The sequence below is a fragment of the Heteronotia binoei genome, chromosome 1, assembly GCF_032191835.1.
Source record: "Heteronotia binoei isolate CCM8104 ecotype False Entrance Well chromosome 1, APGP_CSIRO_Hbin_v1, whole genome shotgun sequence".
Classification (NCBI taxonomy): Eukaryota; Metazoa; Chordata; class Lepidosauria; order Squamata; family Gekkonidae; genus Heteronotia; species Heteronotia binoei.
The window spans coordinates 64,557,172-64,573,129 of record NC_083223.1 but is presented as its reverse complement, the minus strand read 5'-3'; the positions used below and the strand labels follow the sequence as shown (position 1 = coordinate 64,573,129).

Genomic DNA, 15,958 nt, shown 5'->3' with positions numbered 1-15,958 from the left:
TTTTGAAAACAAGAAAAGAACAATGTCTTTGAAAAACTAACACACTAGCATATATAGGATACTAGTCACATGTCTTTGAAAATCTAACACTCTAGCATATAGTCACATCCTAGAAACAATAAAATTAATAGGAAATACTTAAATTCTGTTTTCACAGGTATCTCATAAAGGTTTCTTTCAAAAATTGCTCTTCCATATGTCAATGAAACAAGCGTAAATATGGCAAAGGACAGTCAGGGATGCAGAGAGACGGCCCCAGAGAGGCTGATAGCCATCCCCAACCCACCCCCAAACAGAGAACAGAGTCAATGATGGGCAGAAACTCACAGGCAAAGGAGAGATGTCCCACCAACATGGGGAGGGAACAGGAGTGAGGCTGGGCATGCGCGCACGAGAAGCCTGGCTTGGTGGCGAGGCGGGGGTGGGGGCGAGACAGGGCCGCACGGGACCACAGAGAAGCCATCAATTCCCTCACACCCTTCCGCTGTCAGAGACTCTGCCAATGGCAGGCAGACAAGCAGGAAGTGCCAAGTGCAGGAGTTCGCTGTCATAGACACCCCCCCACCCAGAGACTCACTGTGTTGCCCTGACATCCCCTCCATGTGCACGGAACACCTCCCCTGGGGGCCCTGGAACTCAGAGTGCAAGTGCATCAGCCGCAGAACTCTGAGTCCACTTCATCACCCCCCCCCCCCTTAGTGCCCTGCGCACAATAGCCCTGTTGGGTTGGGTAGGCTGTCAGCCCAGGCAGGCTGAGGGGCAGCACTCTCCTCCCCTGTCCAGCCACACGGGGGGCAGCATGGCAGCTCATAGACCATCCCCTCCCAAAACCAAGTCTGTGCACCCTCCCAGGCATTCCCTCGGAGGGGCCACTGCCGGGGGATGGGGGGTTGCCCAGGGAAAGTGCAGCAGATGCCAAGCAGGAGAGACAACAGAGGGCACAGCTCAGACTTTATTTTTCTGGAACAGAGTGCAACAGTCTCCCTGGCGCATGCTGTGTAGTCTCGCCATGGGCAGGGCTCCATTCCGAGTGGCGGGCAGAAACAGCTGAGGGAGTAGGGGGGGCAGTGGAGCGACACACAGAGAAGCCTCTGTGTTGGAATCAGTCTCTGACCCACCTCTCTGCAACTGGGCAGCTGTCACACACACACGGTGCCATGCCAAGGATTGGGAATGCGGCAGAGGGCAGACCAAGGGAAGGGAACAGGTGGCAGCACAGGGGAGCGGGGTCAGCAAATGCCCCCTGCCGGAGCCCACTACCTGGTTCAAGTGCCAGAGACACTCGCACACCAAGCGGTCAAGAGCGAGTGGAGGGGGAGGCTGGGGGGGGCAGTGGAACTTACCCAGCCATGGGCAGCAGTCCTCACATGGAGAGCCTCCGGGAGCCCAGAACCTGTGGAGACCTGGAAACAAGAGCAGTTAGCAGTTAGCCCTCGCAAGTCAAAGATACTGTCAAAGCAACCATGTGGTGCAAAACTCGCCACCAGCATGCCTGCCTGTCCCTCATTCTAAGTCTGTACGGCTGGTAGCTCACCGGCAGAGCTTCCTGCCACATGCTCCTCTCCCTAACAACTGAGTTGTGCAAGGCCAGAGCGGAAGTATTTCTAGGAGGAGGAAGACCGCGATTGGATGCTGGGGAGGGGGCTCATCAGCCCAAGGCGCAAGGGGATTGGCGAAGCAATCACGCTGCTCCCTAAGGAGTTTGTGATCTTCCTCAGCGGCAGAGGCGACCTTTGTTTTTTGTTTCAACAAGTGTCTATGGGACACGCTGCTATTTTTGCCGGCATAAAGTTGTGCCTCTCCGGGGGGGGGGGGGTGTCATGGGCCAAACTGCTCAGGAAGCTGCCTAAGCCTGGCTGCACCCCCAACTCCACCTCCACCTGAACGCTGCACTTCACCTCACTTCCGCCCACGATTGGACGCAGCCCTCAGGCGCCACTGCCCTCAGGCGGAGCGGCGCTCGGGTGGCCCCCACCCATGTAACTCCCCTCCTGTGGCGGCATCAGTCGTACATCAGTGCAAACCCTTCCTGCGCCCATGTAGCAGCTCATCTGCTCCCAAAAGACTTTCCGCCCCCCCTCTCTGGATTGTGCTATAAATGTTTCAGATGAAGCGTAAAAGATTATCTTGTGTGAAATCTAAGAAAATCATCTCCTTTTAAAAGGTTGTGTTTCATCTCTGCCTAATGATGAAAACATGATTGTGAACATGACTAATTTTGACAGTGACTTAGAAGAGCAACGCACTGCAGCAGGGACTTTTTAAAAAGTGAATCCAAGTGTCACAAGAACATATAACAATATGTACCAAATGCAGTGATATTGTTGGCTCTCTAGACTCTAAACCCTCTTTTTCTTGCAAAGTGATTTCAAATCAGTTTACCATTATACCTTACCACTTGTTTTGGAAACCTTCCTGTTCAGCTGCATCTGGAGCAGAACTGGTGTTCTGGGCTGAAGGGGAATGGGAAAAGCATGTGGTATTCATTTCCTACCTCACTGGCATCGAACTAGGAAGTAAGACTGCCTATAAGTGTGAACCATCGGAAATCTGCTCCTACATAGTGTAACTGTATGTAAAAATTGTTTGTGTGGTTAGAAATGAGCTTTTGCTAGAAGGCTGAAGTTGGATCCCCAGCCTCAGCCTCATGCTTTAGCTTTACATCATACTGTATTACACAGACACATGAAGCTGCCTTATACTGAATGAGATCCATCAAGATCAGCATTGTCTACTCAGATTGGCAGCAGCTCTCTGGGATCTCAGGATCTTTCATATCATCTATTATTTGATTCTTTTAACAAGAGATGCTAGGATTTGAACCTGGGACCTTCTGCATGCGAAGCAGTTGCTCTGCCACTGACCCACAGCTCTTTGGGGTACCTGGGTGTATTAGCTCTCACCTTTGAACCCAGAAGCTTGTGTTTGGTATGAAGAAGGTCTAAGAAGAGAGAGTGATTTTGCAGGGTGCTTGATGTGGTTTTTCCCCTATGAATCCCAGTCTGCTATAAAAAGCAAACTGTGAAATGTCCATTATCATTTTTTGGAAAAGACAATTCTTTTGTGGTGGCTATTGCCAAATGATGTGAAAAATTCCCTGAAGACAGACAAATGTAATGTACCATTTCAGGGACTGGTTGCCTATGCTGAAAATAAAGAACAACAGGTTTCATCATTTGGAGGCTCCATATGGAACTCTCAATTCACTGAATTCCTACAAGGGAAAAAAAATTGACTGCTCTAAAACCAGATGGCAGATTAAAAAGCATATCACATTATGAAGAAAACAAAGTTTGCTGCAAAGGCTACCATGGCTTAGCATGCATGTTTAAACTAGTGTTTTCACATATCACAGGATAGGATTGTAGTCCTGAGCTTTACATGTTTGGATAATAAGTTATTTTCCCTATTTCCTAGAAGCAAAGTCTATGGTTCTCCGTACCTCTTGTCTCTGGGTTGCTCTTAGTATGCAACTTCTAAATACAGTGCTATCAAGTATAAATTTCAAGAAAGAAAGAGGATTGTTATGCCATGGAAGGGAAGCTCCTGGTAATATCATTTGAGAAGCAAATTGAGTATTAACTGTATAATCCTCTTAGAAACCAAGAGCCAAGCACAGCCCTTTGATATAAAAGTTGCCATTGAAAAGTGCTAGCATATACTTGTTAACACAGGGCTTTCTTTTTTCATATGTATTTTCCACTGCTGTTCTAGTTGCACAACTACAGCATTTTGGTCCTTGCTCGTTTTCCTTTCTGAAATCAGAAGAAGTGACCCATCTAGCAAAGTGTTTTCCAATCATTCTTCTTAAAGAACTAACAGATTTTTCCATGCTCTGTCCTGACAGGACTGAAGAGCTAGTGATAAATATACCAGTATATTACAGGATGTATAGCAGATAATGTGTACATGTCACTAAGGAGCATGCACAAAATGCGGAGTATACACATAGAATACTATTAGAGACATTTTTGTCATTGTTTTTCTTTTTTGTTATACTTTTTAAAGAAGAGAAACACACAAACATGTATATATTCCTTTCTATATACATATTCAACCTGTTGTATAATTTTCTTTCTGTCAAGTTCTGTGCAATTATCACCCATTTCACCTCTTCGATGTAAATCAAATTAGGCTTTTATTTGAAATTATAGACATGGTCACAGCAAAGACTGCCTTTGCCAAAACTGATTGACACTGGTCAGATCACACCTTTATAATTAGCCAAAGGAGCTGTTAATTACACTGTGCAAATAGGCATGCAACTTATGGCAGGCATTTATTCAAAACCAGACACCTTACCCATCCTCCCCTCCCCACCCCCCATAGTTCACAGACTCTTCTCCAAAACAAAAATTACTTCAGTAACTGACAACCTTCATCCCTCACAGAAATATGCAGCTGAGACAGAAATTTATTTGTGAACAGTTACAAAAGTACAGATAAGAAACAAGCATCAAGAGTTAAACATGGGAACAAGGAGGTAGGCTGAGAGGCCTGCACCATCATGGCAAAACGTAGTTCTTGAGATTTTCTCATTTTCTGCTTACCTCCACAGTTCAATCTACTTGTCTTATATATCCATCTAGTTGTGCACAAATATACCCAACACTTATCCACAGACCTCCTCAGATCCCTGCAGTGCTCTTTCATTGCTCCAATCAGATTAGAATATGAAACTACATTCTGGAGAGGGAGACATAATTTTGTCTTGTGATAACAGGTGGTTCAGATACAGGGTTGCCAATCCCTAGTGGGGGGCAGGGGATTCCCCAGTTTGCATAACCAGCCCACAGTAGGAGAAGCACCTGAATAAGCATATCTAAGATGTATTTGACAGGGGGTGATTGATTTAGACAGTGATACAGATCAACCCATAGCAGACTGGAGATAAGTAAATGATCTTTCTGGATTTATAATTGTATCATCCAGGAGTTGTATTGGTAGAAGAAAATTCAATACTTTTCTTTATTATCCTGGACTCCTGAGTCTGTATTAATGGTCAAGAGAGTTCTGAAGAATAAAAGAAGCCTTATAGATAATATTCCCGTGGTATTCAGGAAATGAGGCCGTTCCTTGCTGGGAGTGCCTTAAGATCTTGGGATTTATTCTTCCTGCACCTTTGGTATCAGGTGACCAGATGATATTGGGGCATCTTCATTGGGTGTGGCAGGCCATTCAACAATAGCCCCAATTAATCAGTCATCTTTTTTTTTTTTTTAGAAAAAATGAGTTTTTGCAAAAAAACAAAAACCCACAGTTTATTGTTAAAGTATGGTTGCCAAACTCCAGGTGCAGCCCAGAGACAACTGTTTGCTTGACTACAGAGACTACGTCCCCTGAAGAACATTGCTGTTTTGACTGGTGGACTTTGTGGCATTAGACCTTGCTGAGGTCCCTTCCCTCCCAAAACTGCACCCTCCTCAGGCTTCAACTTCAAGTCTCCAGGAATTTTCCAACCCAGAACTGGTAACCCTATACTAAGCACATGCCTGGAGCAGAGTGGTTCTTTATTTCAAAAAAATATTTTATTTATATGGAAATGCATGCATGTTTAACACTGCTTAATCAGCTAAGATTTCTTTTCCTGGGTGACATCATAACCCTACTTAGCCATGAAGCTCAGTGGGTTGATGGGCCAACCCTCCATGGATTTGTCTAATCTCCTCTTAATGCCAGCTAACCAACTGACGATCACTACATCCAACAGCAGCAAATCCCATATATCAATCATTATTTGAATGAAGAAGTCTGTCCAAAATTTACTGCCCATCAACTTCTTTGAGCACCTGTACATTCTAGTATAATGGCTCATTTTCAGGTCACTTCCTTATACATATTCTCACGTTAGAAATGAGACCTTGTAAATGGCCCAAGATTTAAGCAGAGATGCTTTAAAATAAATACTGTCTCCTTAAACCTATGTTAATGAGCATAGGCACATCAGTCAAAGTAAAATAAGTGCTTTCCTTTGAATATGAACATGACTGGAATAAGAAAATTAATGTTTGCACTGTGTTATGAACATGCAAATCACTATGTAAGTGCTGCCTTAATTATAATTGCTATTAATGATGAAATCAAAATTCCAGTGAATTATAATGCATCCTTTAATTAGATTTTGATATACAATTTCTGAAATAATTAAGTCTCCTCTAACTTGGATGTCGTCCAGGTTATATATAATACATAATACAGGCTGATCATGTAATTAAAAATGTTTCATAAAACCATTGATAGACCTCGCAAACACAACATTCTCCATTGACTTAAAATAGTATGATGCTGTTTTCTTTCATCAGTGAATTATTCTCCAATACGGTAACGTGATTGATGCATATATTCATATGAGGCTTCACTAACTGTATTTGTTAAACATGGTATGTACGTCTGTGCAGCAGGTTTTTTGAAGCATGTTTCTATATAATTTGCTAGGCATTTACATAAGAAAGACTAATGTGGTCTGTCTCGGCTCAGTTCTGTTTCTGTGGTACCCCCACCCCACACTAAAGCTCTCACATCCTGCTCCCAAATAGTTGCACACAAAATGTTTTGAATGTAGTGGCAGTAGCGGCAGTTAAAATATTCATTGATTTTACATGTTGCTTGGCTTTACTGATTGATGCAAATGTGAGAGTTTATTGCAAGAACATATATTTGTTTACATTCATATATTGTGACAATGTTTTACTGCCTCTCAGTCAGGTTAATAGAGATTTCTTGATTAAAAGGCAGCCCAAATGGATACCTGGTAGCAAATAGCTTTGCTTCAGGATAATATATATTTATCAACTAGAAATTGCCAGCAGTCCAGAGGCTTCCCTCTGAGCATGTTCCAGCTGCTTCTGAGCGCACTGAAAAGTGCTAATATATGGCATAAAATATGTGCTATAAACCTATATTACTTAAAGAAGGGGAAATGAATATTGTTTGGAGCAGAGATACAGGTAAAGAAGAAGAAGACATTGGGCTTATATTCCGCCCTCCACTCAGAGTCTCAGAGCGGCTCACAATCTCCTTTATCTTCCTCCTCCACAACAAATGCCCTGTGAGGTGGGTGGGGCTGAGAAGACTCTCACAGCAGCTGCCCTTTCAAGGACAACCTCTGCCAGAACTATGGCTGACACAAGGCCTTCCTGCAGGTGCAGGTGAAGGAGTGGGGAATCAAACCCGGTTCTCCCAGATAAGAGTCCACACACTTAACCACTACACCAAACTGGTTCTCAAGAAGAGAGATGTTATGGAATTGGGCCAGCTAGCAGAACTTTTTTTAACCATCTGGAGAGCATTACAGGTTTTACCAAAGCATTTCCAAATGCTGAAACACTCTTGCAAATATGACTGTCTGAATTATTACAATGTGCGTTGTTCTATATATTTTCCAAAGGGTTTTTTTTTTTAAGGAATTAGTCAATTTTGGGCTGAATGGGACTTGAACTACCCTAATAACAAAAAAAACCCCTGTTGATTCTTTTTTGGCTTTTTGTAACAAAAAAAAGGGGGGGGTGCCTTCAACTCAGGTAAACCAACTGGAGCCACTAAGTGGTAGGGGTGGCATGCCTCATGACCATCTGGCTGGCAGGACCATGCCTCCTCACCCCTCTAGCCAGGACCAACCTATCAACTGAATCACGCAAGCTGTTTTTGCTCTCACAATCCAGCTGACCAGGGACCACCCCAGTATCTGTCTTAGCCTTTTCAGAGAGGAGAGGGTCAAGCACCCAATCCTTCTGTCATGGGGTTGAAAGCAACTCTGTAACTCAACTGATGGATGGATTTTCTGCCTTCATATCTTCTGGCAGAGCCAGATGATACAGAGCATCATCTGAATTTAATAATTAAAAAACCTGTAACAATGAAATGGTGATATAGTGACCAGTGTAGTGTAATGGCTGGATTAGTCAGATGGTCATGGAAATCCCTTCTCATGACCATCTGACTAATGTGAAAACAGATTTTCTAGGAACAGAAGCAGGGTCTTCACCTCAGGAAAAGTTGATTGGTTACCAGGAACTAAAAGCTCTTCCTTAGGAACTCTGACTGAGTAGAGTTGCCAGCCCAAGATTGGCAACTAGTGCAAGACGTGCCATGGAGGAGGTCCTTGCAGATGACGTCATGACATTGGCAGCAATGTAATGATGTCACTTCTGGCATGACCCAGAAAAGACAATAATGTAGATGTGACATTCTAGTATTTGTCAGTGTTATAAACCACAGAGTTTGGGGCAGATGTTAAAGTGTCATCTGAGTTGCATGGAAGTGACATCATGGCATCAGCCCCAGTGCTGCCCATTTTTCACAGTATTTTCCTTCTGCTGCTGAAGTGTGCAGTGGCAGGCAAGGCAGGCAGAGCTGCCAAAGCAGGTGACTTGTCCTCACCATGACTGAATGACACCATTGAAATACAAACCAAATGCAGTTGTCATAACTATTTCCAATATAAAATTCAACTGTTATTCAGTCTGATTTCCAGTACAAAGATTTCAGCGTAGTAACAGAAACCATACTCTATTCATAAATGGATATTATGATGGATGTTATCAATCTGACTCTGGAAACAGGGGTCTATCTGGAGAGCCTTAAGAAGAAGAAGAAGAACTGCAGATTTATACCCCGCCCTTCTCTCTGAATCAGAGACTCAGAGCGGCTTACAATCTCCTTTATCATCTCCCCTCCACAACAGACACCCTGTGAGCTGGGCGGGGCTGAGAGGGCTCTCACAGCAGCTGCCCTTTCAAGGACAACCTTTGCGATAGCTATGGCCAACCCAAGGCCATTCCAGCAGGTGCAAGTGGAGGAGTGGGGAATCAAACCCGGTTCTCCCAGATAAGAGTCCACACACTTAACCACTACACCAAACTGGCTCTCTCAAGGAGAGAGGAGTACTACAGTCTAATAAGTCAGATGGTGAATTCCAGCTGTTTCAGTTGCAGACTGCAGCTACTTCACAGACAACCAATACTGTGGTCAGGATGGAAGCCAGACTGGAATGGATCCAGTGTCAGTGTGCTATCCATGAACTCCTGGAACTGTAGTCCCTTAAGGAGGCCTTGGTTGTATTGCTCTTTTAAAAAGCAACTTTGGATCCTTTAGATCCTGCCAATTACCACTCAGTTTTGAATTTTCATTCCTGGGTAAAGTAATTGAGAAATAGGTAGCTGAACAGCTCCAGGGGTTCGTGGATAGCACATTGACACTGGATCCATTCCAGTCTGTCTTCCATCCCAACCACAGTGTTGGTTGTCTGTGAAATAGCTGCAGTCTGCAACTGAAACAGCTGGAATTCACCATCTGACTTATTAGACTGTGGTACTGTTATTTGAATTACACCTCCTACTCCTGTTTAGCTGGCTTCTATATAAAAGTTAGTAACTCACAAAGTTACTAACACGAATTTGAGCAGACTTCGGAGGATGGTAGAAGACAGGACAGCCTGGCGTGACTTTGTCCATGGGGTCACAAAGAGTTGGACTTGACTGTGCAACTGAACAACAACAACTCACAAAGATCTGCAAAATCTCATTCAGTTTGAGTTCTTCTGACCCTGAAGAACAGCTACCATCTGAGATCTGATTTTACAGACCAGGTACAGACAGGGCAAAATTTAAAAAAAAAAATTAATAAATGACTTGCTTTTCAGACTGCTGCGGTTTAAAAAAGAAATCTGCAAGAGGACCACTGATAACAATTATGGTAAAGAGCATCTGTAAGACAGGGCTCATGTACCATTTAATAAATCCTCCTTTCCTACTGCTACTGTTGGTTCTACTACCATTAGTACTAATATTATACTAAAGTGTGACCCAGTCTTTCGTGGGTTTACAAATTTACAGGGACTATTTCCAAGTAAGTCTACATAGGAGTAGCATTAATTTTCACGGCAGTAGTCATGTCTTGGTTTTGTGAGCAAAACAGACAATAGTATATCTCAGAGTACAACAACAAATAAAAGGTACACAGTAAAGATGAAGAAAGGAAGTGGGGCTTCAATCAGAGTGGTGAATCAAGATGAATTCCACTGTCAGGGGGCAGGATATAGCCATCAGGTCAGAACAGGCAGAATATATGGCTAATCAAAGAACTGAGTTATGGATTCCTTTGGGGTGGAATAACATTACCTTCTCTCTCCACACACACAAAAATGTCATCTTACAGAAAACTACAAGGGTAGATTTTTGCCTTAGGGAGTAACATGTTAGAAGACACAAGGCAGGAATAAAAGGGAGGTTATGATATGATCCTATACATTTTTACTTAAGAGTACATCTCACTGAACTTTAGCAAAGAAGATTTTCAGGGTATAAGCTTTCAAGAGTCAAAGCTTCCTTAGATAAGTCAGATCTAACCAAGGGAGCTTTGACTCTTGAAATCTGATACCCCCAAAATCTATAAGGTGCTATTGGACTTAAATATAGCACTTCTGCTGGAGACCAACACGGCTACCCACCTGAAACAATCATTGAACTCTGGATTTTATTTGTAACTAAAAATGTGCCATTCATGTTGGTGAGTCATCACATAAAACAGGACACATAACATACCAAGTAAATTTGTAAGGTAAGTCTTAGGACAAACTGCTAGCCAGCCAGAGGCAGACCAGGAAACCAAAATGGCCATGGCAAAGATCCATGACCCCTCCTCATGTCATGGAGAGCTACACAGCCTGCTGGAAAGAAAGATGGTGCCACTGCACTTCTCCTAGCCACTCTCCAGATGCACTGCTCCTCAGGTGGTATGGGTTGAAGCCAGGTGCTCTTCATTGCTGTTCTGGGTGTTATGGGACCAATGAGAGAGAATACTGTTGCAGCTACATAGGGTAAAGCTGAGTGCCACAAGTTTGTGCTCCTATTTGCTGGCCTGGATAAGGAGAAAAATAGGCACAGTCTTCCCATTTTTGCCCTATACTATAGTCCTCTTCCCCAGCCACACAGTGTGGAGGGGTCCATGGTGCTTAGGGCAATGGCCATGATTTCCATTGGGAATGTAAATGGGCAGTCTGCCCCTTCAGCCAGCCACTTTTTGCAAAATAGTAAAAGGCTCATAGATAATTCCATGCAGGGTATAACTCCATCTGAAGATCTTTCTTGTAGTGTGCAGAATGGTGATAATTGCATCTGTGTGCCCAAACAGTTAAAATTGACAAAAAGAACGGAGATGTCTAGCAAATAGTTAAAGAAACTTTGGATTTTAGCCGGTCAAAAATGTTCAAATATACAGTCTATTCTTAGCTTCTTCTAATTATTTGAATAATAGTGAAAAGCATCACACAATACCAATATTATTTGCACATTAGAAAGAAGAGCATAAATAAAAATGCTAATAGATGTAAGAGGGGGGAAAATAACTTGGCAGTTTTCCACCAGAAGGCCTTCATTAAATTTCCCTGAATAAAGATACATCAGAGACTGAGCACAATTATATTTTAACCAGGAAATTTATTTTTATGCTATGACTCCTTAAATTCCTTTATTTACATGCCACAACTTGTTACCAAATTCTGACAGAAAATTAGTAGACTGCAAACAGAGGGAATAGCTTGTTATATCCGTATGGACTTGTACTTGGGAAGATGTTTGCTTAGAGTTACTGGCCATCTGCTCCATGGAACTGTGCCAGCATATGGACTTTTTGTGTATGCTCTCATCTTGAGATTTAGGTGGCTGATGTGAGCTAATAAATAGGCCAACATTGCATCAGCCTGTGAGGTAAATATGAGCATCCAGCTTTTATTAGCTTTTTCCTAATAAAATTTGTGTTGATTTTAGAAATCGAGATGGATATAAAGTGCATTCTAGTCAGTTTTAGTCCCTCTGTAAGCCAAAGCTGTAAAACTGTTTTGATACCATCAAAGATTATGCAGAGCAGAAGACAGCACTGTCCATCAGCCAGTTAGTATGGTGGCTAGCAGTTGTTTCTACTACTACAGCCATTGACAATTGCAAATCTTGTTCAGTACCCAACAAACACCTGAGTATCCATTGTGGTGGTAGAGGTGGATTGTGTCATCTGGACAATCTTTCCTCTGGTTACTGTTGTTTGGTGCTGGTAGGTGTGATTTATAGTGTGCAATTCAGGCCATCTCTTGTGGTAACTAGAGATTGGCATGAAGTGGGAAAATTAGGTTCAGTTCAGTTTATGATTCGTTATGTGCCTGATTCATGAGCCATGAATCATCACAAACTTTTCAGCACCAAACAAACTGGTTAAGGTAGAAAGTAGAATGCTCCCCATGCTAGAGACACCAAACTCACAGAGGATCTCTGGCTGACTCTCCTCTATCTGCCCTCCAAGTTTGGTGAAGATTGGATTTACGAGGTCCAAGTTATGGCTTCCCAAAGAAGATATCCCCAAGAAAGTGCTTTCTGGGGAAATGACAAGTGCAGGTTCAGGAGTGTATGGAACAGGCCCTAAGTTAGAGACATCAAGCTTGCAGGGGACCTCCCCCTGATGCTCCTCTTCATGTCCTCCAAGTCCTGCTCTCTATTACTTTGAAGTTTGGTAAACGTTTTGATCAAGTGGAGATGTATCCATTCTGCTTGAAAATTCATGGAAAATCTGCGCTGGTTAAAATAATAGAATCACAGAGTTGAAAGGGACCGCCAAGATCATCTAGTCCAACACCCTGCACAATGCAGGAAATCCACAAATACCTCCTCCCACACACCTCCAGTAACCACTGCTCCATGCCAAGAATTTTCCAGGATCCCTGGCAAAACTGGCCTGGAGAAAAATTGCTGCCTGACCCCAAAATGGCAAGCAGCATTTCCCTGGGCATGTAAGAAGGGGCCATGAGAACTAAGCACTGATGCAACCCTTCCTGCTTTCTTTCTCATGATCTGCCTAAGTGCACAGAATCAGCATTGCTGTCAGATGGCCATCTCGCCTCCTCCAAAGAAGGAGACCCCCACCACCTCCTGAAGAAGCCTGTTCTACTGAGGAACTGCTCTGTCAGGAAGATCTTCCAAAAGTTTAGTTAAAAACTCTTTTGATTTATTTTCAGCTCATTGATTCTGGTTGAACCTGCCTCAAATTTGTGTTTGCAAACCATGAACCAGCCAAAATTCATTGTGAACTTTAGTTCATGAGCCAGTTTGTGTCCTTTTCTATTGGCAACATCTGTGAACTTAACAAAGGCAAAAACTAGACTTGCAGTCATTGATTGCATGCTTGCATTTCCTTCCGCTTGTCTCTTTCTGTGTCCTTTTGAAGAAAAGTGTCTGACTACTCCTGAAAGCTGAAGAAAGAAAGAAAGAAAGAAAGAAAGAAAGAAAGAAAGAAAGAAAGAAAGAAAGAAAGAAAGAAAGAAAGAAAGAAAGAAAGAAAGAAAGAAAGAAAGAAATTGAATGTATACCCCGCCCTCCACTTCAATTATCAGAGTCAGAGCGGCTTACAATTTCCTTTACCTTCCTCCCCCCTCCCCCACAACAGGCACCCTGTGAGGTAGGTGGGGCTGAGAGAGCTCTCCCAGAAGCTGCCCTTTCAAGGACAACCGTGTGATAGCTATGGCTGATCCAAGGCCATTCCAGCAGCTACAAGTGGAGGAGTGGGGAATCAAACCCGGTTCTCCTAAATAAGAATCTGCACACTTAACCATTTCACCAAACTGGATCTCAATAGACAGACAGACTGACTGACTGACTCGCAGGGTGCAAAACTAGCATTTGAGAAATTTATTTTAAAGAGCAAAGGCTTTTGTGAGCAATTTTGCCCCATCTAAGTATTCAAACATGAGAGCCACATAATAGAAAGAATTTAAACCTCTCTGGCTACTTATCTTCACTGTAATGACAATGTTTAAAATTCCCTACCTACATATGTTATGCAGCTCACTGCTCATCTATGCAAGAGCAGTCCCTCTAGAAAGAATGTTCTGGGTAATTAGTAGAAAGTTTCTAAAGTCTTTAATTCTAAATATATCCTCTAATCCTTAGTCTCCGCAGACAATGGGTAATGGGTTTGATACACATTAACAAACTAAGGTGGAGCCCAGGTAAAATAGACATATTGAATGCTGGGAGTTCCCAGGGTAAGGGTAGGGGAAACCTGGCAACCAGCAGGGGATGGTGGATAGGGTTGCCAGCTCCAGGCTGAGAAATTCCTGGAGATTTGGGGATGGAGTTTAGAAAGAACAGAGAACTCAGTGGGGTTCAATGCCATACAGTCCACCATCCAAAGCATTTTCTCAGGGGGAACTAATCTTTGTAGTTTAAAGATGTGCTGTAATTCTGGAGGATCCCCAGGTCCCACTTGGAGGCTGGCACCCCTAGCCACGGGTGTTGCCTTAAAGGGTACTGATATTGTTTTGAAGCAAAAAGACTACAGGATATGGAAATAAGTCATCCCTTCAGGTTCATTATGACACTCGCTTTTTTAATTTAAAAAAACCAAACATTTTCCTGCATCCTGTTCCTAGCTCACCTCAGCTGCCTCTCAATAGATTTTATTTAACACTTCGGAGCACTTTTTTTTTTTTTGGGGGGGGGGGTAATGTGAACTAGATGCTGATTGTGGCAAGCATGGGATTTTGACCCTGTCCTAGCTTACTGCTGATGTGCAAAGTGGAAAATGGAAGAGCATTAATACACTAGAAATGGTGAGAAGAAACGTGGTTTCTCCCAGCTGCTTTCTGCCAGAATTTTTGCCACATATACACCTTAACTATGTGATGTTGGGAGGAAGGAGAGATAAGAATCCCTACCATCACTTAGCAATAAAAATAATGATTGGGGGTTCTGGAGTGGATTCCTCAGATGTGAATAAAACAATTTCATGGACAGATTGCTTCCTCATCTTTTTCCCTCTTCAGCTGTATGTATCCCCTCCCCAGGAAGGGTCAAGGGAACACAGTGAGTTGTCACTCAAGGGAAAATCAGCAGTATTAACACCAACACTCCTCTCATTTGCACAAACTGTTCTACCAACACAGTAAAAATCAAGGCAATATCTGCTGATTTTCCTTTTTGCAGCTGTTTTCCTTCCAGCCATTCCACATCTTCTAAAGGTTCTCCAGCTCTCAGGAACAGTAAGGGGCTACAGAGAGAAAGTCTATTTTGTGAACTCCTTCCACCCCCGGTTCATGGGATCCAATGCTCTTTGTTTGCTGCTGAAGTTACATGTCAAGCTATTTCCAAGCTTCCGTCTTCTAATATATTTGACAGCTAGTGCTGCCTGTTTTTCCAGAATGCATCTTTTTATCACTACCATAACTATTCTGTTTATTTTTCCAGTTCAATTTTGTGGGCAAATTGCTTGGTCCAAGAGGAAATTCCTTGAAAAGGTTACAAGAAGAAACAGGGGCCAAAATGTCTATCCTGGGGAAAGGTTCTATGAGAGACAAAGCAAAGGTAATGTATCCAAACCTGATTTTGCATAATGTTCAGTATAAATGAAATTATTTCAGTGTTTTCTCCTCAAGTGGGGAAATTCAGTTATTGGAGGAAATGTATCATTTTGAAGTTGTTAGTAATTTGATTATAATTATCATTGTGATGTAACATCACCCCATGGGTTGGTAAAGACTTGGTGCTTGCACAGGGGACTACCTACCTTTACCTTTTACCTTATCCTGTTACGTGTATAATGACTCCACAATTTACATGTCCATATTTCATATTGAAAACTTATCTTGTGACTTGAAATACTTTTGTGCAATAGGCTAAGGGTGCACTAAGCTTGTTGCATCTTTTTTTTTTTTTTTGGCCATTAAGTCACAGCTGACGTAAGAAGACCCCATAGTGTTTTCAAGAGATGTTCAGAGGCAGTTTGCCATTGTCTGGCTCTGTGTCACCACCCTGATATTCCTTGGTGGTCTACCATCCAAATACTTGCTGAAGCTGACCCTGCTTAGCTTCTGAGATCTGATGAGATTAGGCTAGCCTGGGCTATCCAGGTCAGGACACACAAAGGTCAGGAGGATACACTATCTGTCTGTTTTCCCATCTTTCTCTCTCTCTCTGTC

The 15,958-nt window shown here is 42.9% G+C and overlaps 1 protein-coding gene across 2 annotated transcripts in view; it reads left to right on the top strand.

The window, feature by feature from the left end:
• KHDRBS2 (KH RNA binding domain containing, signal transduction associated 2) overlaps positions 1-15,958 on the top strand; it is a 575,389-nt gene that overhangs the window by 243,739 nt on the left and 315,692 nt on the right. The window contains exon 3 of one of the 2 annotated variants that reach the window (XM_060235371.1): positions 15,228-15,344. The exons of the other annotated variant lie outside the window; for it this stretch is intronic. Coding sequence (XP_060091354.1) covers positions 15,228-15,344 — 117 coding nt within the window. The remainder of the gene's footprint in view (positions 1-15,227; positions 15,345-15,958) is intronic. 2 annotated transcript variants of the gene reach the window in all.